The 27,531-nt window shown below is 42.7% G+C and overlaps 1 protein-coding gene across 1 annotated transcript in view; it reads left to right on the forward strand.

Annotated features, from left to right (window-relative positions):
- Positions 1 to 21,444: 21,444 nt before the first annotated feature.
- The window catches only part of CD2AP (CD2 associated protein), an 86,811-nt gene continuing 80,724 nt past the window's right edge, over positions 21,445 to 27,531 (forward strand). Inside the window, exon 1 of the mRNA XM_065055738.1 lies at positions 21,445 to 21,668. Within this exon, the coding sequence (XP_064911810.1) occupies positions 21,665 to 21,668 (4 nt within the window). The 5' untranslated portion in view covers positions 21,445 to 21,664. The remainder of the gene's footprint in view (positions 21,669 to 27,531) is intronic.

Below are 27,531 nucleotides of genomic sequence, written 5' to 3' on the forward strand. Positions count from 1 at the left end.
TTTAAACAGGAAGAAAGGGAGGTAAGTAGGAATTGGCACTAATCACTCTGACTGCATTTCCTGCAAAAGTATCAAAATTAGTGCTTGTTAAGTGCAGAAAATATCCAATTAATAACAGCCAAGGCAGATTTGTAAAGAATCAATTTGTTCAACCAGTCTGTGTATGGCATGTAGGATGCTGAAATAATCTTTCATGTCTAGATGGCACTGCTCAGGCTGCAGATGGAATAAGTGTGCTTGGCATGGGAAAAACAGTTCAGTAAAGACGTAGACAATTCATCCATTTCTAGAAACAACAATTTTAGAAAAGAGAATGGATGCAGACGATTGTAACAACCTTTATGTACACAAAAAAACTTCTGAAAAGAGGAAAAGAAGTGTTCTTCCCATGTATTGTGAAGGGACATAAAATAATCAGATTAAATTACAGAAATTACACTTGCACTAACGTTTTGAAGTCCCAAGTGACTGAACAGTTCCAGCTGGTATCCACTACAATAAATTCTGCCCTTTTTCTCACTGCAAGCTAGTCAAAGACCTGTTCTACAATAACTGATTTGTTTACACTAAATGCTCCCTTTTGTTGGAAGTTGATCTGGCAAAAATCATCATGTTATACCTCAAACAATGAGTCACTGAGCTTCCTCTTTAGGAGGACAAATGAGATCAGGGACACAATAAACTACAAATAAATCCTGCAGATCATGAGTTCTGATTGCTGGAATTCCTTGCAGACAATAATTTTAAAACTTCCTTCCTCTGTACAGAGTCTTCTTCTCCAGGTTCCAGGATAAATTGGGGAATGACCTATTAGAGAGCAGCATAGGGGAAAGGGACCTGTGGGTCCTGGTGGACAGCAGGATGACCATGAGCCAGCACTGGGCCCTTGTGGCCAGGAAGGCCAATGGTACCTGGGGTGTATTAGAAGGGGGGTGGTCAGTAGGTCAGAGAGGTTCTCCTGCCCCTCTACTCTGCCCTGGTGAGACCACATCCGGAATATTGTCTTCAGTTCTGGGCCCCTCAGTTCCAGAAGGACAGAGAACTGCTGGAGAGAGTCCAGCGCAGGGCAACAAAGATGGTGAAGGGAGTGGAGCACCTCCCGTGTGAGGAAAGGCTGAGGGAGCTGGGGCTCTTTAGCTTGGAGGAGACTGAGGGGTGACCTTATTAATGTTTACAAATATGTAAAGGGTGAGTGTCAGGAGGATGGAGCCAGGCTCTTCTTGGTGACAACCAATGGTAGGACAAGGGGTAATGGGTTCAAACTGGAACACAAGAGGTTCCACTTAAATTTGAGAAGAAACTTCTTCTCCGTGAGGGTGACAGACACTGGAACAGGCTGCCCAGGGAGGTTGTGGAGTCTCCTTCTCTGGAGACATTCAAACCCACCTGGACACCTTCCTGTGTAACCTCATCTGGGTGTTCCTGCTCCGACAGGGGGATTGGACTGGTTGAGCTTTCGAGGTCCCTTCCAATCCCTGACATTCTGTGATTCTGTGATAATAAACAGTGGTACAGAACCAGGGTAACCATACTGTATTATTGCTCCTGGTGGAAGACTATCTTCCTACAAGTTGTCCATCATCTGTGGGAGAGATCTTTTCTTTGCACCTGTACACAAGAAGGCAGATGGCAGAAATAAGCACAAAGTAGTAGTCTGGTAATTTAAAGAACTTGGTTTGCTTTCCACACTACCTTCCTAATGCAGATCTGGAAAGGCTGGTGGTGGTAACTGATGCTTTAGGAGCAGAACTCACAATGCTCAGATTGTGTGCAAAATCTAGGAAGTTTCCAGATCCATTCCAAGATGGTAACCCACATCTGCACTACCTGATAGACTCTCTTTGCTCTTTAGCAAATGGTGGTTCCCCAGTCTCAAATAAAAACCCTTCAGTCAGAAAAAGCCTTTTGTTTGTATGCCATGTATGTTTATGGGCATGTAACAGAGGTGGTGGAGGAGTCTCTGTTGAGATGATCTAGTTAATTACCCAGTTTTCCCAAAAATAAGACCTACCCCCAAAATAAGCCCCAGCATGATTTTTCAGCATTTTTGAGGATGCTGAAAATATGAGCCCTACTCCAAAAATAAGCTGTAGTTACAGTTCATTAAAAAGTCAATTTAAATGACTGTCCAGGCAGCTATACATATGAAAAAAAGGCATCTTTTGGAGCAAAAATTAAGGCATACAAAAGTCAGGCATTGCCTTTGGCTGCGTTTGGTAACGCAACACCGGAGTGTATGTTATACAGCCGGAGAGAATCAACCCTGGCAAGGGTTGCCTAATTTCTAAAATCTAAGTAGCTCTTGGCCAAAAATTAGGTCCACAGAGGTTTAATCCAGACAAGTGTTTACTGTAAAACATGTGCGTAATCCTGGGATTCACACGTACCAGATTCCCACTGAAGACACTAAAAGCTCACAAGAAGGCTGTGTACTTCAGATGTCTTCATCGCTAGTGAGGCTCTTCATTCTTTAAACATCATCATTTTAACTGAGGTCCTGGTAGTGAATTGGAGATTGTGCTGCTGAGCACAAATGTGCCATTTTGATGCAGCATGTGTGCAGTGTAGATATGCGGCAATTTACTGCTGTGGCCTATTGCCATATCACAATATTATTATCCCCTGCGAGGGAAACAATGTAGATTTATGACATGCTTGAGTTCTTTGTTTTGGTTATTTTTTCCTGCCGGGTTATTTATAGTGCAAAATTGTTCCAAATGATGTCAAGAACAGGAGAAGCTGAAGTAAAACCACGATCGGAAACGCTGCTGTTTATGAGGGATGTGTCTGTAGTCAACAAGAGCCAGTGGTATGTTATATTGCATAAACCTTAAGAAATCTCTAGAAAGCAACGTGCTACCTCTGTTATCTTCAGACAGCCCCCAGTCCAACCCCCCACACCGTGAAAAAGCAGCTCCACTGTTTGTCAGTTTTAGCAGCTGCAGGATCAGATGTTTTGATGTGAAACAGCCACTTTCAAGAGAAAACATGTCTCTGTTTAAGGACATGAGCTTGTAGAAACAGTCCCTCTTCCACTGCTTTTGAAGAATACACAATATTCAAACCCTTAAATCACTTGCAGGCTTGTGTCCTCTCTTCAAGACATTTTACATCTCCCCAGGCTATTTGCTTTCGGAGACCGAACAATAGTGTTTCTCAGAAATTAATTAACAAATTCACAACCTCTTGTGGGTGGCTTGGGAAACAGCAGCATGGATGAATGCTCTGCTGATATGGTTTTGATGTTGAGCTGTCAGAGGTACAGATACCTGACAGTTCTTGAAGCCTAATTATGGAGCACAACTTTTTCTGTTGCTGTCTGCCTGCTCCAAAGAGACAGCTGTGTTTCCTCCCCTTTAATGAAACAGTGCTGTAATAATAGCTTGCAAATTTTTTATCTCTGGAAGCAATTATTAGTTTGTTTTAAAAGCTGAGCTAACACTGGGGACATGTTTATTCTCCAAGAAGACACCCTGTATTTCAGCTATCAAATTTCTCGTTACTATTTTAAACCAGTGTTGTGCAGTTGTGAATGCAAGTTGCTTCATCTTCTAGAGAAACCACCCTAATTTGTTAATGAATTAACAAAAGGGGAGTTAAGGGAGAGGTTTCAAGGAAAAACAAACAAACAAACAAAGAGTGTTGGGAAATCACCTGGATTCCAAATTGAATTAGAAGTGTGTGATGTTGCCAGAAATTCCCCAAGCCCTAATGAGCTGTGTAATGCTCACAGCCCCCCTGCTCCTCTCCCACTGGTCTCCATCCTGCCCTGCTCCTGCTCTCCACAGCCAGGAGCTTTTGTCTCCTGTGGGACAATGATGGCAGGACCAGAGCTGGGGCTGGGACACAGTGGCCTCCACTGGCACTTCCTAATCCTTGCCATAGTGCTGTAAATCTTAATCAAAACAGAGCTGTACAGACTAGGGCCGATCTCACTTAGTCTGCTTCTGTGAGTGGCCTCAGCAGGATTTTGTCCTCATTGCCCCAGGCTCTTATGGCAGTGATTGCTCTTTTGGTGGAGGTCACCATTGTACGTGGCTGCTGGCAGGAGTCTGAGTCACAGGCAGAGTCAAATTTAAGGGAACTTGTTCTTTTCTGAATATGAGAGAGCTGAGAAACAAGCAAGCTGGACAAGGTAAGTTATTTCCATTTTTTTTCCAGGCTGCAGTTATTTTTCCTTCCTTTCCTGCAGCAACATCGAGTCAAATTCCTTCTCTAGCGCTTATGAAACGTATGTATTGTGTCACACATCTTGTGTTCATGGCTATCTATCTGCACAAGAAGTTATATCACACCTTTGAGAAGTGGCAGGACGCTGACTTATATCCACAATGGGTGATATTGTTTGAATTTTGTGAAGTTGTATCTCCTTCCCCCTCAAAAATATTCTGCTATTACTTTACACGGTAACACTGTTAAATCTGTGCATCTGCCCGTGGGGGGTTTCTCTCAGGTGATCCAGTCCCTGAGGGGGATGCAGGACCAGAGGAGGCTTCAGGCCAGCAGAGCGTGGGACATATTAGAGCCACCTCCACTCTGCCACCAACACTGTACATTCGGAGTCAGGCTGGATGTGGCTTTGAGCATCCTGATCTAGTTGAAGATGTCCCTGCTCATGGCAGGGGGTTGGACTAGATGAGTTTTGAAGGTCCCTCCCAACCCAAACTACTGTATGATTCTTTATCAACCCAGTACAGCCCTCTCCCTCCTTCTTTCCTTTGCTCCTTCCCCTGCTTGGACCCCCACTGGTTCCTTCTTGCGCTGTTGTCTGATTTGGCATTTTGGTAAAGTGAGGAAAAAGGACAGCAGGTGGGAAATGGGAGTGCAGCTCCCTTCCAGCCCCTGGGCCTGCCTGGAGCAGAAAGCCAGCACAAAATATACAGCCCTGGTTCTGTTTTCTTCCTCTGAGCTTGGGATCCCACCACACAACGAAAGTACAAAACCGCTTCGTTTCTCCAAAAAGCTGTGTAACAATATAAAGCCAGTTTTCGCACAATCAAAGTCAATGAGAGGTCTTCCCGCTAAATTCAAAGGCAGCAGGATCAAGTCTGTGTGAATAAAATGGGAGCTGCAACATCAAAGGCAGGCAAAGAAAGAGCCCAGCATGAGTTCATGGGATTGTTTGCTATGTAATATGCTCTCCACATTTTTTATACCTTTTGCTTGGACCTCGTTTTCCTTTGAACTCCAAACAACGTGAACATTTAGGCCAAAACCCATTCCCACTAAAATGAGTGGATGTTTTCTTATTAACTACAACACAGATTAGATCTATTCGTTAGTCACATGTTTTCCTCTTGAACACTATAATCAACAATTTTGTGCTTGGTTGGATATAAAATCGACCCAGGCTTTATTTTAGAATGTTGTGTATTCTAAACTACCTAATTTTGCTGGGAATACACCAGGGACTTCTCATCCATAAAGGTGAACACAGCCCAGATCCTGATGGGAAAACTGCACAGGTACTTTACCGTGAAAACGCTGGGTGAGGTGGAAGCATGTACCATTTTAATAGGCACTGAAGAGAGGCTACAGTGAGAGGCACTTCTGCCCTGGGACAGAGTGTCTGAGAGAGTTGGGGTGTTCAGCCTGGAGAAGAGAAGGCTCCAGGGAGACCTTATTGCGGCCTTTCCATACTTGAAAGGGGCCTGTAGAAAAGATGGGGACAGACTTTTTAGCAGGGCCTGTTATGATAGGACAAGGGGTGATGGTTTTAAACTAGAAGAGGGGAGATTCAGGCCAAACATGAGGAAGAAATTGTTGCCCCTGAGGGTGGTGAGAGCTTGTCCCAGGTTGTCCAGAGAGGTGGTGGATGCCCCATCCCTGGAGACATCCCAGGCCAGGCTGGACGGGGCTCTGAGCAACCTGATCTGGGTGAAGATGTCCCTGTTCATGGCAGGGGTGGCACTGGATGAGCTGTGAAGGTCCCTTCTAACCCAAACCTTTCTATGATTCTATGTTTCTGTGAAATCAACAGCACAACATGCTGGGAAATCTGATTAAACATATTCACAAAAAATTTGCTCAAGAAAACATTTTAAAGATCTGGAAAAAACAACAAAAGCATCCTTGACAACATGAATCACTCATAATCACTATTCCAGTTACTCTCTGCCTGTTACTCTCTGCCTCAGTCCTCTCCTATCAGCAGTGTTTTCTTTGAGCACATGTATAGCATATGGTAACAGCCAGAACTCTTCTATCTTGTAAAAGAAAAGTCTCAAAAGCAATGGGAACCTGGTGAATAGGTCCCTGTGACACTGGAAGGGAGACAGACACATTATGTAATTTACAGGAAGTGGTTTTGGCAGCTTTGTGACTACAATTTCTATAAATATCTGTTGTAGAAAAACACAGGGACACAGAGGAAGCTTTGTCAGAATAACAACGATACACCCTGTCGTAGGGAAATAGTGTTACTAGACTTCTCAAGAACTACACTGAGGCTGTTGGTTTTATTTTGAAGGAGGAGCCTACAGCCCCCAGACCTTACTGGGCTAAACTCCTCTGCTTTTCCAAAATCTGTCTGTGGCTGGATCCCTTGTTTCATTAAATCCCGTCAGTTCTCTACCTGGACTGAACTAGCACTATTTTCTTGTACTTCTTGGAATAAAGTTTGGTCCGGGGCAGAATTGTGGCCCCATGTAATTTCCTACAGTTTGGACACGAAGGTTTTTAGGGACAGGTGTCGCTCTCACAGTGCCTATTGCAACTGCAGCCTTTGTCCAACAGCCAAGTAAATCACAGAAGTTCTATCAGCCTTTCTGCAATACTTCTGGAAGGCCCTGGTTGGCAGACATGAGGCCTGGCTTTAATTATCTCTGAAGGTCTGTTGTGAAGGTTGGTTTGAGCCCCAGCCCAGACACCTGGGAAAATTTCCTTTCCCATCACAATAATGAATCACAGTGTTTAAAATGATAGTAGTTTATTAAAGGTGGGGAAGAAAAGATAAGCAGAATAGCTTGTAATGAGTCAAACAATAAACAAAGTAAAACAATTTGAAGTCTTCATCTCTAATTTCATTGCAAGCAAACTGCAGGCTGGTTTCTGTCTCCAGTACTAACACCCCTCCGGCTGCCTGTGAGCCCCATCTCTTCTCCCAGGATAAAAGTGCTGATGCCTGAAGTCAGAACTGCTCTGCAGCAAACCTGAGCTACTTCTCCCTTTGGATCCTCCAGAAAGCTGTCTGTCCCTTTTTGACCATTATTCTTCCTCTTCTTCAGTGACTTCTACCACAAGACCAAATTTCCCCAAAGGATCCTTTTAACTATCGTTGTTTTATTTTTTTTTAATCAGATACTTTCATACCCTAAAGCTACAATCTTTGTGAAAGGTCGGACAGACCAGTCACTCCAGGCCCCTTTTGGCTTGGCTGATTAGCTCAGGTTTTTTTGTGCTACAGTAACTGTGAAATTTCCTCCAATTTCACATGCCTATTTTGTGTGTTTGTTTTGTTTTTCTTTGCTTGTTGTTTGTTGGTTAATCAGATATGCTGTAAATATGAAAAATGTACATGAAAATGCAGCATCTTTCAGATGCCTACCTCAAACATGCCTGTTAATCCATTTCCCTAGATCCCTTCCCTGCTGCCAGACTCCAGCTGTTGGTTCCCTTCTTCCAGGTTCCATCCTTTCAGAGCCTTCTGGATGGGGTTACCCTTCTCCTTTAGACCTCAACCATCAGGCTTGAGACTCAGAGCCTTAGGTCAGGTTTATCTGCTACAAAGCCTGTAGCTGAGGTAAGTTTCCTCTTGAACACTTGTGCTTATTTCCTGGAAAAGACATTTATTTGCCTGGCCTGTGTTTGCTGTATTAGTTACAGCTCCTTATCAGCCTTCTCCTCCCTCTGACCTCAGGCTCTGGGCTTTTCATCTGGTCTCAGGTTTACCTCTGTGCCCAGAGCTCCTTTGCCTTCCCAGGCCACGGAGATCCTATTCTTCTGCTCTAGTGTTCCCCTTCTGCTGCCTTGTTCAAACTGGGCTCTGATGTCCTGACTATCTGAAATCAGCTATGGAAGTTAGTATATGAAAAACAGGAGATTTATAAAACAACCAGACATAAATAGAAGCAACTAAGATACATTTGTGACTGTTATAACCTCTTTAGGAAATGAGCGAGTTTTTAAGGCAACAGGTATATAGTTAGTGCTCCAAAAACAAGTACTATTTAAAGCCTACCTACAAAGAAGATTATCAGCATCCACTACAAACACACAAGATACACAGAACAAAGCTGTGGATTAAATACCATGTCCTTTCCAAAAGGTTTTACATAATTTAATAAAATGGATACACAGTTTAAACAAAAATAGCATATGTGGAGGTGAGGAGGAGGAGAAAAAGTGTTGTGGGCCAAAGAACAATAATCTCCATTTAAAAAACAAAACAAACAAACAAACAAACAAACAAAAAAAAAACAAATACACATGAAAGGAGACAAATTAGAGGAGCAGGAGATGGGGGGCTGCATAGGGCAGTGCTGCTGTGCTTACAAAAATAAGTAAATTAAAGGAAGAAGGGTCTTCTGTTCTAAACCAAGAAGTTACTATATAAAAATGACATCATGGCTTTTGTTTTTTTCTATCTAACTCCCTGCAAACACAGCCTGGGAGCACAGCAGAATGGGGCTACCCCATCCCATACATCATCTTTTCTAATGGAAGTTACAATGCTGTTATCGCATAGAGCTATGGCACTTTTCCTACTACAGCCTTCTTCAAAGACCTTGTAGAGCAAAACTCCAGAGCTTCCTTCAGTTAGACACACCCTGCATCTGTTTGCTGTCTTGTGTAAAGGTGAAATTCAACCCTGTGCATATTTTATGTGCCTTGTAATCATACCCACTCTTTCACCGCAGAAGAGGCATTCTGTTGTCCTCCTATGACACTTCTTTGATTGCAGCTGGAAGATGTGTCACTGGGACCTCCCTTTGTTTCCTCACTATGAACTAGATGCTAGTGACAGATGCTGGATTGGTGGCTCCACAGAAACAGATACTCCAGGCCCCCAGCTTGCACAAGTGGTGATAGTTCAACCATCTGGCTTCTGTATGGCACCTATCACTTTGCTGTGAGACCACACAGGTCAATCAGCAGCTGTGAAATAGCACTGTTCAAACAATTCTTCTGGGCCATGGTGGTAAATCACCTGGTTAATGCCATGTGAACACAGCCAAAGCTGAGACAAGATTTCGGTTCTTTATTTCAGCCTCTTTCTTTTCTTTTTTTTTTCTTTTAGGGAAGGAGAGTGAGTTGTATTTCTTACTACTGCAGGTTTGTGCCTCTACTTGCCCTTTTAGGGTTGCCCTTCTGACAGTCTGAGGATTGTCCTTCCTGAAAATGGGAGAAACAGGGTAAAAGTGGGACCATGATAACTCACTGGAAACAGCAGAGCTACTTATCATAAAATCATAGAATAGTTTGGGTTGGAAGGGACCTTCAAAGCTCATCCAGTCCCACCCCTGCCATGAGCAGGGACATCTTCACCCAGATCAGGTTGCTCAGAGCCCCATCCAGCCTGGCCTGGGATGTCTCCAGGGATGGGGCATCCACCACCTCTCTGGCCAACCTATTCATCTCCACTTGTTGTGACCTTTATACTGACTACTGTCACCAGTACTCAGGTTTGGTGATGCTAAGCTTGCCCTGGCATCTGTGTGCTATACTGCAACCACTCCTGAATATTTGGATGTCAAAGGCAAAATGGTAGAAGTGAAGTCCATGCCACATAAATACTGTATCAGCCTATAAATGTACATAGGTGCCTATGCCCTCTGCCTCTCATGGAATGGTAAGAACATGATCCTTGTGCATAGAACTTCTCAAAAATAAACATATATGTATATACATACAGCACATGCATGCACGCACACAAACATACATTATATATATATGTGTGTGTGTGTATACATGCACTTGGGAAATAATGTAATCCAGTCCTTTTTCCTGCTAGTAAAGCACGTCACATAATAATAATCCTTTACATAAAATGAGCAAGATTCATCCTGAGAACTGAGACTGAGAGAGCTGGGTCTGTTCAGCCTGGAGAAGAGAAGCTGAGAGGGGATCTCATCAATGTTTATGAATATCTCAAGATGGGTGTCAAGAGGATGGACCAGACTCTGTTCAGTGGTGCCCAATGACAGGATGAGGGGCAACGGGCACAGACTGAAGCACAGGAGGTTCCATCTGAACATGAGGAGAAACTTCTTTCCTTTGAGGTGCCAGAGCCCTGGAACAGGCTGCCCAGAGAGGCTGTGGAGTCTCCTTCTCTGGAGACATTCAAACCCACCTGGACACATTCCTGTGTGATCTGCTCTGGTGAACCTGCTTTAGCAGGTGGGTTGGACTGGATGATCTCCAGAGGTCCCTTCCAACCCCAGCCAGTCTGTGATTCTGTGTTGCTTCTCTCCAAACTCTTGTGTGAATGTTGTTCCAGAGTGTCATGGCTGTGCTCTGCAGTAATATTTCCTTTCTAATTTCTAGTCTAAGAACATCCACCACCATACTGTGTCCATTGATTCTGAGCAGTTCTGCCTGTAAACTTTAGTCTGTTCTTCTCTCTCAGATCTGCCCATGGATGTATTTACAGAGAGAGAATCCCTGCCTTCTTAATCTTTGCTTTGTGAGACTAAACCACCCCTTTTAGACTGCTCACACCAATGTAGTTCAAAAGTTCTGTCCCTATTCCAAGCCGAATTTCCTCTTCTTGAATGTGGTCTTCACATTCATTTTTCATTTGCAGGTCTTACTAGTTAAATGATGGCATCAACATTTCCCTATATAATGGAAACACCTCTCCTGATAAACTGAAGAACCATAGTTGTCATTTTTTGTGGCTTCAACGTGTTAGTGGGTACAGCCAGTTACTACTCTGATTTTTCTTCTCAACATTTAGCCTTTCATACACGTAACTTCTCACCATTAGCTTAAATGCAGGACCAGTGCAGGACTTGCACTTTGAGCATCTTCCACACTGAAAGGCTTAAAGATAGAGGGAGCATTTAGTATTTTCTTACTTTCCACTTCAAGACTTCCCCTTTAAGCAGCCTTGTCTAGGTCTTGTCGCCCTTTTGGGTATATGAAGCAATTTCCAGCAACACAAACTAAATCTAACTCTAGATTGTCCAAAATGCACTGTTGATTTTGTTTGCCAGGAAAACATTTTAATAGCAGAATGTAAAGGCAAAAATAACACAGAGGTGCTGCAAGGGGAGTACGTATCCATCCACTGCAATGATGGTGTTCGCTTTATCAAACTTCAGTCATCAAAGTTTAAGATAGTTGTGTGGTTTCCCTCTACAACCACCAGAAAGATGCTGGCAACTCTCCAGGGTTTGTATCAGCCATGTCTTACGCACTTATTTTAGGATCTGATGAACTGTTTCCTATCAGTGCCTGCTTCTTCCTTTCCACGGATTGTCAAATGAATCCGCACCAGCAGAGCAGCTGAAGCATGCAGTTAAAAACAGGTGAAATTCTCTCTTCATTGTTCATCTTAAAATTCAAACAAATATTCCATTCAGTGACTGAAACGGCTGGGTACCTGAATTACCCCATGTGGCAGTAAAACTACAGGTGGACATTAGCACTTTTCTGAACATTATAACAAAGGTGGATTTCATACATGGGTGCTCCTGTGTCCCTTTTTACCAGGAGCTCTAGAACAACTAAATGTTCCAGTATAACACAGGAGGCTCATCAGCAAGAATGGAAGACGCTGAGGCTTTGGCACTTTGATTTTTGATGCACTGAGAAGAAAATGGACCATGGAGCCATCAGCTGGGGTGTCAGAGAACTGCTTAAGAGGACTAAACTCCCTAAATCTGCTCATTACCAACATGTCGTGAGACAAACACTGAAAGAAAAACATAGCAGTTTTGATTTTTTCTTTTTTTTTTTTTTTTTTCAGAAAGAAGTACTTTACAGAATGTTTATTGCAAGAATTGCTGTAATTTTAAATTGGAAAAAGAATGAGCTTGGTAATTCTGATTTCCCACTAGAGAGCTCTGATTAACTGGTGTAGAAAATGGCTGAGATGGGAAATTACCTCTGACCAATCCTATTTTATCATCTGTCCTTATATCAAACTGATCCTATTTTCTAAGAGCTCATTCTGATAAAAATACGGTCATTTAACAGACTGGTGTGTTCAAAAAAACGCTATTGTTTTCACTCTTGTTTGTGACAAAAGGTCATGAAGAGACACTGGGAGTTCCTGAGTACAGCAGGAGCTCTGGAACAATTATGAACTGGAATTTCTATAAAGGAAGGAATTTGATGTGAAGGGCCAAGTCATAAGGATTAATTAGATTCAAGAAGGGATGCTGACTTTCAAGTAGTCTGGGCTGGAAGTAACACAGATGGAGAAGTGAAAAATAATAGAAAACATTGTGTCTGCAAACTGGTCTCTCAGTGGGTGTTTTTGGGAGGGTGCCAGCTAAAGGATTCAACTTTTGGTAGGAAAAGTATGAATTATATATGCTCATATGTGTAGTTAATCAGCTCACATATCAGCTGCTCAGTTAGTTAGATGTTGCTTTCTTAGAAAAACACTCAGGTTTGTGAGTGTATTTTGTTACACACTTTTGGTGATGCAAATACCGTTGCTGGAGCACATTCCCCTTTTCTGTCACACATCCCCCTCTGCACTCATGGTGGGCAAATGCAAGTCCAAATAATCACAGAATCACAGAATCACAGAATCACAGAATCGACTGGGTTGAAAAAGACCTCAGAGATCATCAAGTCCAACCCTTGGTCCAACTCTAGTCCGTTTACTAGATCATGGCACTAAGTGCCATGTCCAATCTCAGTTGAAAAACCTCCAGGGCCAGTGAGTCCAGCACCTCCCTGGGCAGCCATTCCAATGCCTGATCACTCTCTCTGTAAAGAATTTCTTTCTAATATCCAGCCTAAATTTCCCCTGGCAGAGTTGAAGCCCATGCCCCCTTGTCCTATTGCTGACTGCCTGGGAGAAGAGACCAATCCCCACCTGGCTAAAACTGCCCTTCAGGTAGTTCTAGAGAGTGATGAGCTCACCTCTAAGCCTCCTCTTCTCCAGACTGAACAACCCCAGCTCCCTCAGCCTCTCCTCATAGGTCTTGTGTTCAAGTCCCTTCACCAGTCATGTTGCTTTGTGGTGTTTTTCTCTGACTGCACACAAAAAGGCTACAATTCTTTGCACCTTAATCGGGAAAAGCAGAAATGATCTCAGTTCACTGTTGCACCTAAAATGAGAACTGAAAACCACATTTTACTTGTCCAGATATAAATCCAACCTTCTGTTTGTCTCTTTAACTCCATTGTCTCTGAAAGCAGAACAGGAGCTGCTTTTACTCCTTCAGGTTGAGATGTTACAGTGGAAACACAGAGTCAAAATTTCCTCTTGTAGCCAGGGAGCAAAACAGAAAACTCATCTTCTGCTGTTTTTGTGGGAATATGAATAATCTTCAGCACTTCAGCTTCTTAGGAGGGAAAATATAAAGCAATCAGGTGCTTCTGAAGAGCTCAGTCTGTTGTTAGGCTGAGCTTGTCTCTGGAAAACCTGATGTGCTTTGTTGGCTGCAGGCATCAATGCCCCGAGGGAGAGGATATACAAGCCTGCAGGAATGTAGATAAATATCTGAGTTCTTGCTCTGCGTGTGACAACAACAACAAAATAATCAGTGAAAGTCTCCAAAGCTCTGCCAAGGGGCCCTTCTTCACAGTCACAAGTACCTTAGTAAGAGGACAGCTAACCCTTCTAATTGAAAATAATAATAATCAGATCCAATCACAATTCTGATTTTTTTTTAACAAACAAAACTGATTGAGTTTGGTTTGTCTGGGGGATGGGGAGGGAGAAATGTGTGTGCTGTCTTGATCTGGGCAATGTTTTCTCTGCAGTAACGCCTAATGGTTTCGTCAGTTGTAATTTACTTGACAACTTTCAGAACCGAAAAAGCAGGCAACCAACTTTTTTTTGTAGAATTTAAGTAGCTCACTGGAAATAGTTATAACCCTTACAGAAGCATCTACTGATTATAGCAACACATCCTCCAGTTCAGGTAGTACAACTGAAGGTGAAGGTGTCTAATTGTCAGGGGAATAGTATTTTATTATAGTATTTTCTAAACAGTGGGTATTTGGTCAACTCTGGCGATTCCACAGATGTACAGACCGCCCCTTGGGAATGCTATTTATAAACTGAGACGCAGCTGAACAGCACTCACAAAAAGGCTGCCACTTTCAAGCAAATTAATGACAATCTTCCATTGTTTGAGAATGAAGAGAGAAGAGGCATTGTGTTAAGCTTAAAGCACGAAGCGATAGACACGTATGTTTGCACTCCTCTGTCTTCACCTCTCTATCGAAGACTGTGGTATTGATGAAAATGCACTACTTTTGCATTGTCAGCTTAGAAAAATCAGTATAGGAAAATGCAAACACACAGGTAACATGACATCCCTTTCTCCAAAAGGCTCCGGAGAGTCCCCTGTAGCAGATCACTATACAGAATATTATGTCTTCCTGGCCTGGACCTTGCAGAGGGTGGCTTTGCTCCACCACCATTAAAAAAGCAAAAACACACACACAACAAAGCCACAAAAAATCCCCAAGACAATAAACCTCAAAATACTTCCCTCAGTGCAAGTTATACGTGTAGAGTTTCTGCGCTGGAACAGTCTTTTTGGTGATCAACTGGTCTGATTTGGAATTTTTAAAATTACAGTTGAATATCGTTTAACTGCAAGTCCAAACTGCGCTGATGAGTTAACAGTTCCTTGCTTTGAAAGTTTCCTGCTGGGTTTGGAAGCTGAACTCACTGAGCAAAGCTGTCAGATGAGCAGTGGAACTAGCACAAGAGCGGAGAGACAGAAACAGAAGCTGAGTGTCAGTGACACTTTCCAATGATGGCTGCAGTGACTCAGCTGCTGTTGGCACTGAGAGCACAAAGGGACAGTTCAGGTATCAGTTATGGCCATTTGAACATAACAGCACTTCAAGTTGTCACCACTGTCTCACCAGTGGCATAGAAATGCATCCTAAGGTATCAGAAAGGTTTGGGTTGAAGGGACCTTCAAAGCTCATCCAGTCCAACCCCTGCCATGAGCAGGGACATCTTCACCCAGATCAGGTTGCTCAGAGCCCCGTCCAGCCTGGCCTGGGATGTCTCCAGGGATGGGGCATCCACCACCTCTCTGGACAACCTGGGACAGGCTCTCACCACCCTCAGGGGCAACAATTTCTTCCTCATGTTTGGCCTGAATCTCCCCTCTTCTAGTTTAAAACCATCACCCCTTGTCCTATCATAACAGGCCCTGCTAAAAAGTCTGTCCCCGTCTTTCTTACAGGCCCCTTTTAAGTATGGAAAGGCCGCAATAAGGTCTCCCTGGAGCCTTCTCTTCTCCAGGCTGAACACCCCAACTCCCTCAGCGTGTCCTCATAGGAGACATGTGCATGTGTTACAGTGTTAAATGTATTCATGATGGTGTAACAAATGCTTTAATAAAACTTGCTACTTTTTGAGCACACTTTATCTCTTTAGATCACTGCAGTTAGGACTACACTACTATTACTGCTGGAGTGAGGGAAAATTTACGTTGCTAAAAATGTACATTTTCTGTGAAGTCGTCTCTGCAGAGAAAAGGCTTTTTATCCCCACCGAGCTCATGTGAGAACTGTTACAAAAACAAGCAGTTTTTCAGTTACTTTTATTTTGGTAAGACAAAAAAGGCCGAAAGCCACAGCTGTTGATTTATTCAGTTGCCGAAGGAAACCATTAGCCCATTGGACCCTGAAGATGAGATTTCTTTGTGCTAGATGTTAACATAAGGAAATCCCACTCAGTGGCTGCCAAAGGGCCTTAATACAGATGCAAAATGCCAAATGTACCTAAAAGGGAAGGAGGAAGGTGGTTGCTTATTAGAGAAAAAGTAAATTTGCCAGTGAAAAGCAGTTTTCTTTTTGTTACAAGTACAGGGTGATGTACTCCAACCAAACTGTGGAGATAAAAACTCTTCTGTATTTAAATCAGAGTACCTTTGAAACTACATGTATGGTTACACATATGGTTATACCGTTAATGAGGACACGTCCACACAAAATGGGCTTTATCAGCATGATGCAGACAGAGCTTCTCCACAAACTGCCTGCTGTTTGCAGCTTCGTTTTAATTAGTTGTAATAGCCCAGAATCAATGAATTGTATCCTCTGAAGTGATGTCAAACAAAAAACATAATAGCTGCCATTAGGATAGCTACTCTTTCAGATTACTGTTATAATGGCCACATGGCAGAAACATGATTAATTGGTGCCTATAGTTAGCCTGAATTTTAGATATCATACAACCCCAATTATTTTATTTCAAGATTCAAATGTTGCAAGTCCTTTATTTCATACCTGTGCAGCAGAAGTGACATTTCCAAGACTTAATTCAGGATTTAAAAAATATTTAGTACTGGACAAGCTACAAGGACATCTACAAGAATGTTTTAATCAACACTGGATCCTGTTTGAGGGAAATATTTTTATACAACAAAATGAGGCCACAAAACTGAAACTTATCCTGATTCCCTGTCTCAGGCTCAACCAAGGAAAATGGACTAAAGCATAAGAGTTTTTACCATGAAGCAAAGAAATGAGACGAAAAAAAATGTACTTGCTAGTCAAGGCTAGAACTGGTTATGGAGAAGAGAAGGGGATTGACTGAAGAAGTTGATAATAATGGAGGAAAGAGGTCAAGGGTGGTTAAATTGGGAACAAAAGACAGAGGAATTTGTTTCCGCTGACTGATGTTCCTCAATCTTTTCAACCAAGAACTCAGCCAATAAACATCAAACCATTTGTGTGATGTTTCCACAGCAACTTCCAGTTAAACATAAATAAAATAAAGATAAACTTTCAGTGTCCATGTTATTTCATCCATTTTGGTTGCTTGCTTGTTCGAGGTGTGAGAATGCAAGTGTAGATGGTTTACAAAGCCATTTTCCATTATTTTGCAGACCAGCTCCTGAGTTCTCATAGATCATCACTGATCCATAGCCCACAGTTTGAAAAATATGGCACTAGCTCATGATTCTTTTGATAGCCTGAAAACTGGCACCCCAAATTTCTTAATATCACAGTATTTCATTCTCCTTTAGCAATAATCTGCAAGAAAGGCTACAACTAGTTGCTCCTTATCTGGATGGATGTTGTGCAGTAGTTGCAAAGGGTCCAGCCTTTTGAAGAGCTGTTGAGATCACAGAATCAATCACAGAATCACAGAATCGACTGGGTTGGAAAAGACCTCAGAGATCATCGAGTCCAACCCTTGGTCCAACTCTAGTCCGTTTACTAGATCATGGCACTAAGTGCCATGTCCAATCTCAGTTTAAAAACCTCCAGGGACGGTGAGTCCAGCACCTCCCTGGGCAGCCATTCCAATGTCTGACCACTCTCTCTGTAAAGAATTTCTTTCTAATATCCAGCCTAAATTTCCCCTGGCAGAGTTTAAGCCCATGTCCCCTTGTCCTATTGCTGACTGCCTGGGAGAAGAGACCAATCCCCACCTGGGATGTCACATACTGGAGTGTCTGTAATGGGTAGGAAGAAAAGAAAGAAAAAAATGGTTTTGCTTCTTAAAATAATGCACCCCCTGAACAGTTAAAATAAATAATAGGATTAAATGTTAGTGTGAAAGCTTAATTTGTGCCCTCCTTGAAAATTTACACGTTTATTTACAAAACAACTGCTCTGTGGTGTGGGCTTGTTTCTTCGTTGTTTTTTTAAGAGTCTGGACTCATTCTGTGGAATATGTAGATTCAGCCTCCACTGAGTATGCAGTGAAGGGAAAAATACTGTTCGTGCCGAAGGAAATTGAAATATATTTTAATTGAAATATTTTAATTGAAATATATCTGCTGCATCTTCAAACCAGCAGAGGGAGTTTTCTCATCTAAATAATCTTTTAACTTCTGAAACACAAAACTCTATCTTTTCTTTTTTTTTTTTCAGTAATGTTATGTTACCTAGTAGGAAGTGCTACTGAAAATAAAAGGTGAAATTTTACAATTAAGGCTGTTTAACTCCTTAGTGCTAGAGGCTGCATGGTTCCAGTCATTTTTTATGGGTATTATTGTGCAAGAAATTGCTGTCATGAGAAATGCAAAATTGTATTAAAAGCATGAAAAAATAAGTCAGCTGTAATGTTTAGGAGCATAATATTTGCTTAAAGGGGAATGTAGAATTATGGTAGTACATGTGCTACTCAAATGTGCGTGAAACCATAAGTTGGTAACAGCTGACATAGGATTTTTGTTTGAAAAAAAAGACAGTTCCTTTCTTTTTTTTTTTTTTTTTTTTTTCGCTCTAGGGAGAAGTTTTGCAAGTTCCTCATTTAGGTTTCTTTATTTGGAAGTAATGGAGTAATTTTAAGATCACCACAGTGGCAAAAAAGTTCAAGTGAAATGTTCACTGTCGTGCTACTAGGAAAAGAGTCTATCATTATTCATAGGGTTTTTTGTGAGAGAAAAAAAAGCATCTCCTGTGGTGACAAATAGTATCATTTTTATTTTATGTTATAAGTGTACCTACCACGCTCTATACAATCTCTCTTGTAATATAAAATTATAGCAGTTACTCATGTTAACAGTGAGTATCCTCTTGATCTGTGGACGTGTCACAACTTCCTGTCTCAAAAGCAAGTAACAAATTCAGATATTCCATTAAGCTCAACCCTAAAACATTTAAAAATCTAATCTTTCATTTTTAAAAGTTCTGTTGAACAAATTACACCTTGGGAGAAAATAATCACAGCCATTTTTGGGAGTTGAAAACACTCTGCGACAAATATGCATTTTTGTCAGAATATTTGTGCTCTACATTCTGCTTGAACTGAAAAAAAAGATTGAGTAAAAAGCAAGATCCATTGCTCCCTGTATATCTGTCACTATAACAGCAAGGCTATATTTTCAAAGGACTGCATTAACACCAATCGTTGCATAATATCCAAGTGAAAATGGCTAATTAAATGTTTCCAGCTTTTATTCCCGTGGGAAGTGAGGAAGCAACTCATTGTAGGTGGTTTAGAAGGTAATAATTGGTAAAAAAGCATTTATACCAGACATCGAGCATATAGAAAAGAAATGAAGTAGTCACATGGCTTAACGGTTGAGCCATAATAGTTAATAGCCGAGCACAGATGTCTTTTCCTTATTTGTATTTTAATTGCCAATTCATACCAGAATGCTAAATATGTGTCCCTGTGCTGCCTTGAGTTACACATGAGTGGGCTCCTGCAGTTTGCATCTTCACTATAATGAAAAGCAAAGGTGGCTTCATGTGAGGATTAGTCACCTAGGTTTGAGACAAATGTAGTAATGATGCTTAAATAAATTGGAATGAGCTTTTGCCCCATTTCAGAACAGCTTCTTGAAAGAAGGCTACATGGAGCTCCTTGAACTCTCTGTAAAAGAGTATTTTAGCATTTAGTATTTCCCCACCTCTTGTACGTGCATACTTAACCTTGTGGCAGGGCTTAAAAAGGAAAAAACATGCTACATCAGACCAAATTTATAATTTTTCTAATCCATCATCCTTTTTTTAGCACGTAGCTCTTCAGAGGAAGTGGAAAAAAACTGCAGAGAAGACAGCTGAGGATAATTCATCCTCATGGAAGTTATTTTCTGAATATTTGTTGGGAGTGGCTTCAAACTCTAAGGAGGATGTTTCTTTTCTGCCCCAAATCTCCTCTTGCTATTAACTATTGTAAATCTGGGGCAAGGAGAGATTGTATTTTTATAAAAAAAACAGATTATTGTCTTAAGGGGGGGTATAATGCGACCATTTATCAGAGTTAAATGCTATATCTACTTCAAAGACATTCTCCCTATCACTTGCATGTTTCCAGTTCTGCTGTCAGAAGTAACAGAAGCACAGTTTGCTTCGAAGTACAGCAAAGGAGATAAAATATTATACTACAATATGGTATGTGCTTGTTTACACCCTCAGGCTTCACATTTTGTCTTTAGTACTCATCTGACTTATTTTTCTGTTTATGTTCCATGAGAAAGATACTAAGCAAAAGCTGACTCCTGGAAATACTTGACATTCTTCTTAGGCTAATTTTGTCCTGAGCTTGGCTGAGATGCCTCATTTTAAACCACTCATAAAAGGATGTCTGCAGCAGGGAAGACAGAATATTTTCATTTCAGAGAGCCCTGCTGTGTTATATTCCTTGATTTTCATCAAAACCAGACCATGTTTACTCTTTACTTGTCCTTTTGGCCTCAGGGACGCTGTTTTTTCTGTAAATTGGTTTAGTTCTAAGTAGTCATTTTCACTTGTTCCTGAGTTTCCCACAAAAACCTAAACAGTGGCAGCCTGATATAGCTTTGAAAACTCCCTAAGTAAAACCAAACAAACCAACGAAAAATACCTCTACCCTATAAACTCTCCAAAAGCAACGCACAAGCCCACAAACATGCACAGGACACTGAGGGGACAGGCCAGTTTTCCCTCCCTGGTCTCCCTAAACACACCCATGTCACCTTCCTTGAGCCAGGAGGGAAAAAGCCCAGAATCCTGATTTTTGGGACAACACAGTCAGAACTGACCTCAAATCTCAACACTTGCTAAGAAGGGGCTTTCCCAACATGATGCTAGGGTGGGAGTTTTGGGGTAAGGGCTGCTGGGGGAGGAGGTGGGGAAGCCCCAGGGTGCTGGGGGCAGCCCCCAGGGTTCTGCTGTGGAGCTGTGAGGCAGCTCCTTCCCAGGAAGGGGAAGATGGCATGGCCTGTGTGAGGTGTGGGGTTGGTCTGCTCAGGAGGGCCCGAGGAGAAACGACCAGGGGCTGGAGCACAAGTGTGATGAGGAACGGCTGAGGAACTGGGGCTGTTCAGCCTGGAGAACAGGAGGCTGAGGGGAGACCTTATCACTGTCTAGACCCATCTGAAAGGAGGTTGTAGCGTGGAGAGGGTCGGTCTTTTGTCCCGAGTAACAAGCATTAGGATGAAAGGAAGCAGCCTCAAGTTACAACAGGCAAGGTTTACTTTGGATATCAGGAAAAACTTATTCCTGGAAAGGGTTGTTGGGCATTGGAACAGGCTGCCCAGGGAGGTGGAGGTGTTTAAAAGGCGCATGGACGAGGTTATTAGGGACATTGTTTAGTGCCAGTGTGAGGTTATGGTTGGACTTGATGATCCTGAGGGTCTGTTCCAACCCGCACTGTTCTGTGATTCTATGACTGTATGGCTGCGAGGCGGACACGCCGAACACCCGCCTGGGGAAGAGGTAAACAGACCCGGTAACCGAAGCAGCCACGGGCCGCCCGTTCCTCCCGCCCCCGCACGGGCGCCCTGTGCGCACCGGGACGCGGCCCCGCGGGGCGGGGAACACGCTGTGACGTCATCCCGCCTGGCAACGGCGCCGCGGCGTGGGGGCGGTGGCGCGCGGCTCTCGCGGGATTTGGCGACCCCCGGCGCGGGCGGGGCGGGGGCGGTGCCGCCGGTGCCGGAGCCTGGGGCGCGGCGGCGGGTGAGCGACGGGACGGGTCCGCGGTTCCTCTCCCCCCGGGCCGCCGGCGGCTCGGAGCAGCCTCTTTCACGCCCTCGGGGTGGCACAGATGGAGCCACCGTGCCCGGCTTGAGCACGTCGGCGGGATCCGGAGCCGCTCCGCCGAGCCCGGGCGGGCGGGCACAGCATGGGTGAGCGCGGCGGGGGGGCGGTGGGACCGGCTCCTCGTCCCCTGCGCCGCCCTTTGTCTGAGGGGGAGGGCGCGGCCATGGGGTCCCGGGAAGCGTCGCCGCTTCAGGTTAGACCCTGGTTTCCCCGGGGAAGGAGCGGTGCTGCTCCCCGGTGCCTTTGCACAAGGCGGGGGCCGAAGGAGCCGCCCGGTCTCGGCGGGAACCGGCAGGTGCTGCAGGTGTTGGGATCAGCGTTGCTTCCTCGGCGGGGCTGGGAGAGGCCGGGGCCGCTCCGTCCTGCCCGGCCTGGCCCGGGGGGCAGCGGCGGGGCCCGGGGCGGGAGGAGGCGGGGGCAGCGGCGGGGATACATGGCTTTCGGTGGGATGAGCGGGGTTTGCAGCCGTCTGGTGAGCACTGATCTTGGAGGGAACCTGGCTGCAGTAGCTTAGTAAAGAGCAAAAGTTATCCTGATTTAATCCAGCCCTTCTGGCTTTTCCTCTGCTTCAGTTTGAGCTGTGCCTTCACCCGTTGCTCCACCGAGGTGTTGACTTAAAAAAAAGCATACAACCACTCAAATATTCCTATTTTCATAATGTGCCAGTTCAGGTTTACACTAAAAACAATCAGTTGTGCTGGGTCTAATTTTTAATGTAAGAGCGTCTGCATAGGGAAGTGTGAAAGTGTGACTTAAACCCCACTCTTCGGAGCTTTCCTTCCTTATTCAGAGTTCCCCCACTGGGGTCCAAATGGTCCATTGACTGTTTTGTCTGTCTCGGTTATCTCCACTCATATCGCACCCTGCTCCTCAGTCCCGTGTAATATCAGCTGCTTCATGTGCTTCTGGAGGGAGGGGTGCGGGGGGCAGTGGCTTTCGAGCGTGTCTATCCTTCCAGTGCTGTGCTCAGGTGTGATTTAAGCTTTTTAAGTGGAAGCATACCTAGGTTTTGCATAGCTTTGCTTCCTCCCCGCTTGTCTATAAAAAGAAGGGGAGAAGTGATCAAATGTGCACTTGGTGAAGTGATAAATGTTCCTCCTGACTTGTGTTCCTTCTGATTATAAATATATTATTTCAGTGTTTTAATCTTAAGGAAAGTTGTCTTACGTGGTCAAAGCATGCTTAAAGTCTGAAAATATAAAGTGAAATTGGTGTTCTGGGTTCTGATGCAAACCAAACTCTAAAGAACTGACTTTTTGAGGTTACTTCTGATCAGAATAGTTTAGAACTCCCGTTTCTTTTTGGGCTGCATCATCGTACTTGCAAGTGACAAGGTTTATTGCAGTGGCCTGTGATGGTAGTTCCTGGAGCGTCAAAGTTTAGTATGCAAATTAAAAACAGTTTAAACTCAGACTCTGTAATGCTAAAATGTGAAATACTTGAGGATTTAGATATGGTATGTCAGAGTTATTAAAATTGTTAGTATGCAGTTAGGAATAGTGCACAAGACTTTTAATAAAGGATTCGGTCCAGTTTATGACTAATAATTACTGTATGACATTGTTTTATGTATGCTTTCCTTTTCTTAAGTGTGTCTTCTTTCTCTGGCTCTTCTGATTACAGTGGTGAGCATATTATTGTTTCTTCAGAGGTGACTGAATTGAGTGGGTGCATACACTCAGTGTCAAATATTGTTATTGCATGGCTTGCTATAACCATAACAGTTTGTGTGCGTGGGCAATTATAGAACTGCTTCTGCCAGAATGCTGACAGACCTCTACTAATGATTGCAGAATGATTCCAGAGCCTTTTAAATAGATTTTCTATGAAGGTGTGGTCCTTTATTCAGATTTTCAAGTGTTACTCTCTTGTGATCGAAAGTGGGAAGGAATGTACGGTAAAACATCTCTAAAAATAAGAGTGGGGAAAAAACCTAACTGTAGTTTGCGCTGCACTCACTGTATTTAGTGATGGCCTCATGTTTACCTTGAGAAGTCATTATTTGATTGTTTTATTAATGACATCATGGTAGAGCTGGGTCTTGATAAGAGATTGTTTGTCTTGTATGTCAGCTTATGAAGGAGGTTTTATGTGTAAGAGGTGGCTTGAGGGGGCCATTGAGGCATCTGGTTGACAAATTAGGTCAGTTATTTCGGAGATTTATAGAGAAGAAAGAACAGTACAGTGCAACTCTGGAGGAACCAAAAAAGGAGGTCAGAAATACTAAATGCCTTGGAACAGGTTACATTACGCTCTTGTAATAGCTGGAAATTAATGTTGCAAAAGGATGTGTCATTCACATGCATGAAAGCTGGAGGGGAGGATGTTGTCAGAGGTGACAAACACTAGACTGTATAAAGTAACATCCTTAAGCTCTGTCATTATAATTCTTTGACTTCTCTATTACATTAATCATGGGGATTCCATATATGGCTCTACAAATAGATAAAAATGTGTGCAAAGGTTCTGGGGAAAAAACTTTGAGTCTGCTATCTTGTTGCTGCATTGGGTTGAGGGAAGGTAGATTTCCATGTGTCCATGCATTGGAACATCTGTCCAATTTACTTCTATGGCTCAATAACAGATAATTTTCCTAATTATAGTCAAGAAGTCATTTGATTATACAACTTGCACATTAACAAGAAGGTTTAGCTCTATTTGCAGCCTTCAATTAATTTTTTAATGGGATCACAACTCAGAATGAAATAATCCAGCAACAGCTGATAAATTGCACAGTGGCATGCTGAAATCTGCTGGGCTTCTGTCAGTATCTTCGTAGCATTTCCCCCACACTTTTTTTTTATTCCCAAAAATGTGTGCAAGCTTTGATTTGTGGGTCCTATGAGCTGGTGGCTTTGAATTTGCTGCATATCATCTTTAGAAAATTTTGTAATTTTGAAATACTCTAAGAAGCTAGACATCTTCATTGCTAACAGAATGAGTACAAATATACACAAAAATATTTGTTCTATAGAACTTTTTAGTAAGTTCGTCAAACATTAAACTTGTGGTGAAGCCTTTTGCTTTTTCCAACTTTGTCTTGGCAACAGAAAAAAAGCCCTAGAAGGTTTTCATAAGCAGACTGAGTACTTTTAGCATTGTCACAGGGACAGTGACAGATGGTTTCATTAGTCACCAGTAGTATTACAACAACCAACTAAAACATCACTTCAGGGTTTTTTCTCTAATTTTAAAAACTACCAACCAACTAGAAAACAACAAAGGAGTAGGCTAGATTGAGTCCTTCAGCTACTATTTTTATCAAGAAATGTGTAAGATGCAATGAACTTTATTCACAGTAAACTAGTGGAGAATAAGATGACTTAATCAGAAGTACAAGTTACTGCAGCCTGTCTGGACCAGGGTGCTCCACGAGCCTCATGGTGGCAGACTCACTGTGCTTGTGCTGGCAATGTTGAGCTAAGTGCTTTCTTATTATAATTCTATTTTTTCTAGACAAAGCTGTAAGGGAAGATAATGGCAAGTTGACCTCTGGAAGAGAGGTGCCTAAGATACTGGGAAAGCAAATTACAGTAACTGGGAAGAGCTGATGGATACTGGGTTTGGGTCAAGGTAGGGGAGAAATCCCACAAAAAGGTGCTAAAGACTCTGTCAGCTCAGCTCTTGACTTTTTGTTTTTCCAAGAATGTGAGAGCTGCTGCATTGAGAGTCCTGTCTGTGGGGCAAACAGGGAGGAAGAGGATATGGAAAGCAGCCTTGTTATGGCAAGTTCTTTATTTTTTTTATAAACTACTAATTGCCAGATCATATGTTTTTATGGACTTGCTCAAAGATGTTCGCAGTTTCATAGATAGTGAAGTACAGGGGGTCAAAGAGGAACATGGCTCTTGCCCTCCCAAACTGCCTGTGGCAGTGAGAGTCCCTGTTTAGCACAAATAGCGGTGTGTCAGGGAATTATGTCCTTTCAGCGTGAGGGTTTTGTTTCCTAAAGCTGCTGCTTCTTCCACCTGACTGCTTTGTATTTTTGAGAAATAGTGGATGGTTGGTGGCTTCACATTGAGAAGTCTCTCTACATCTGCTTTCCTCATGTGCTGGCTGTTCCAGGTCATCTTCACTGGCTGGCTATTTAATTTCAAGAGCACTTTACTTTTATTGTGGAGAGCAGTTCAGGACTGTGTATTTGTTATTCAAGACTTAACGTCACGCAGGAGTTTAATTATATTTGCTGTCTTGGTTTATTTTGTTTCCGTAATAGTTCTTAGAGTTTTTCTTTCAGCTAGGTAGGATCTTCTCTTTGAAGTCTCTTTACCTTCCCTGGCCTCCCTCACTCTGTCCCTGTTGGGGTTTTTTGTCCCTTAGTGGTTTTTTGCTTCATAAACACAGGAAATATGTGGTTGGGAACGCTGTGCTGTCTGGGGCCACACGAGGCGGCTGCCCTGTCCTGCCCTGGCTGTCATCGCTCTGCTCTTCCCATCTGTTTTGCTTACTCGGAAATGCTGTCACATGTGACTGCTGTTCTGGTATGCCCCAACCTGGCTTCATAAAAATGATTTGTTACGAGAGAGGAGCAATGGAAGCGCCTAAAGTGACTTTGGGTGATTTTGAACAAAATTGGGTGAGTCCACCAAGTGAAATTAGTCGCTAGTGGATCTGATGTGTAGTGAATTCTCACAACTGGTCCTACCTGTGCTTATAACCTGAGCACTTAGAACACATCTCTGGTTCACTGCAGGGGTTTAGCACTTTTATTTTGTTCCTTATAAAGGTTTTTTTTGTTGTTGTTTTTCTTTTTAAACTGGCTTACTTTATTTTTAGTAATGCAACTAAATTACTTTCAACTTCTTCTTCCCGACACTGTTCCTTTCTATGAACATTTCTTTTTCTACTCTGAGTTGTGGATTTGTTAATGATCTAACAGGTGCCCTGCTCCCTGTGAGGGTGATGCCTGTGCCTTTGCTGTCCCTTCTCAGATGTACAGTGATGAGAAATAGTTTTACTGAACTTTGTCGCTGCGATGGTGCGAGCATAATCCCGCTCGTGCATTGTCCTCAGCTGTCCTGTTGTGCTGGTTGTCAGCACAGGTCAACTACTAAAACTGCCTGTTCAGTTGCCTCTTTTCTAGAGCGATCCCTTGCTATGCTAAATAAAAATGTACTGAAGAATTAATTTTGACAGGAGCCTTGCTTTGAGCAGGGGGTTTGCATGGGTGGCCTTTGTAGGCTCCTCTCACCCTAAATTGTTCTGTGTTTCTTAGCGTAACCTTAATGGATTTGAATAATGTGACGCCAGCACAGGTATTTACTTTCTGTGACTAATATCAACAAGTATTTTTGGGTGGGATTGTGTCTTATCACTCTAGCCATATGCAGAATTGACTTTCTTTGTATAAAATCAATATGAAACATTGCTTTTTCAGAAGTCTTGAATGAGGAAAATGAAGCAGTGCAGATATTTTGAAGAGTTTATCTGCGTTTTCTGAAAGATTTAAGACCTACCACTGCTAGAGTCCTAAATCATACTGAATGAGAAATCACAGTATGTGTCTGCCTGCCAAATGAGTTAAATCTTTCCACTTTGGGGGTGATGTACACTGCAGAGAATATAATATGAGGTCACTTAGAATATTAAGTTAACTTCTCTTAAAGGAATATGTATTGCCTGTAACGTGCTCATGCTATTATGCAGAATTGCTTTCAGTGGAATAAATTAGAATCTAATACTTTGAATTATTAAAAAAATGAACCATTTTTGTTTGACTTCAGCAGTTTGGACAGTGCTGACTTGTGATGTTACAGGAGAGGGTTGCTGAACTCTGGAGAATGAAGCGGGGATCAGTCTGCTCTTGTGCTGTAGTGCCAAAGAGCTTTGTGATTGTAAACCTTGAGTTTAAATTCAACATTCTTGCTTAACAAACTAAAAATTCCTTTTATCACCTTTATTGCTTTAGCCAGATAAAGTATTATTTTAAATTATTTTAAATGGCTTAAG

The sequence above is a fragment of the Columba livia genome, chromosome 3 (assembly GCF_036013475.1).
Source record: "Columba livia isolate bColLiv1 breed racing homer chromosome 3, bColLiv1.pat.W.v2, whole genome shotgun sequence".
NCBI lineage: Eukaryota > Metazoa > Chordata > Aves > Columbiformes > Columbidae > Columba > Columba livia.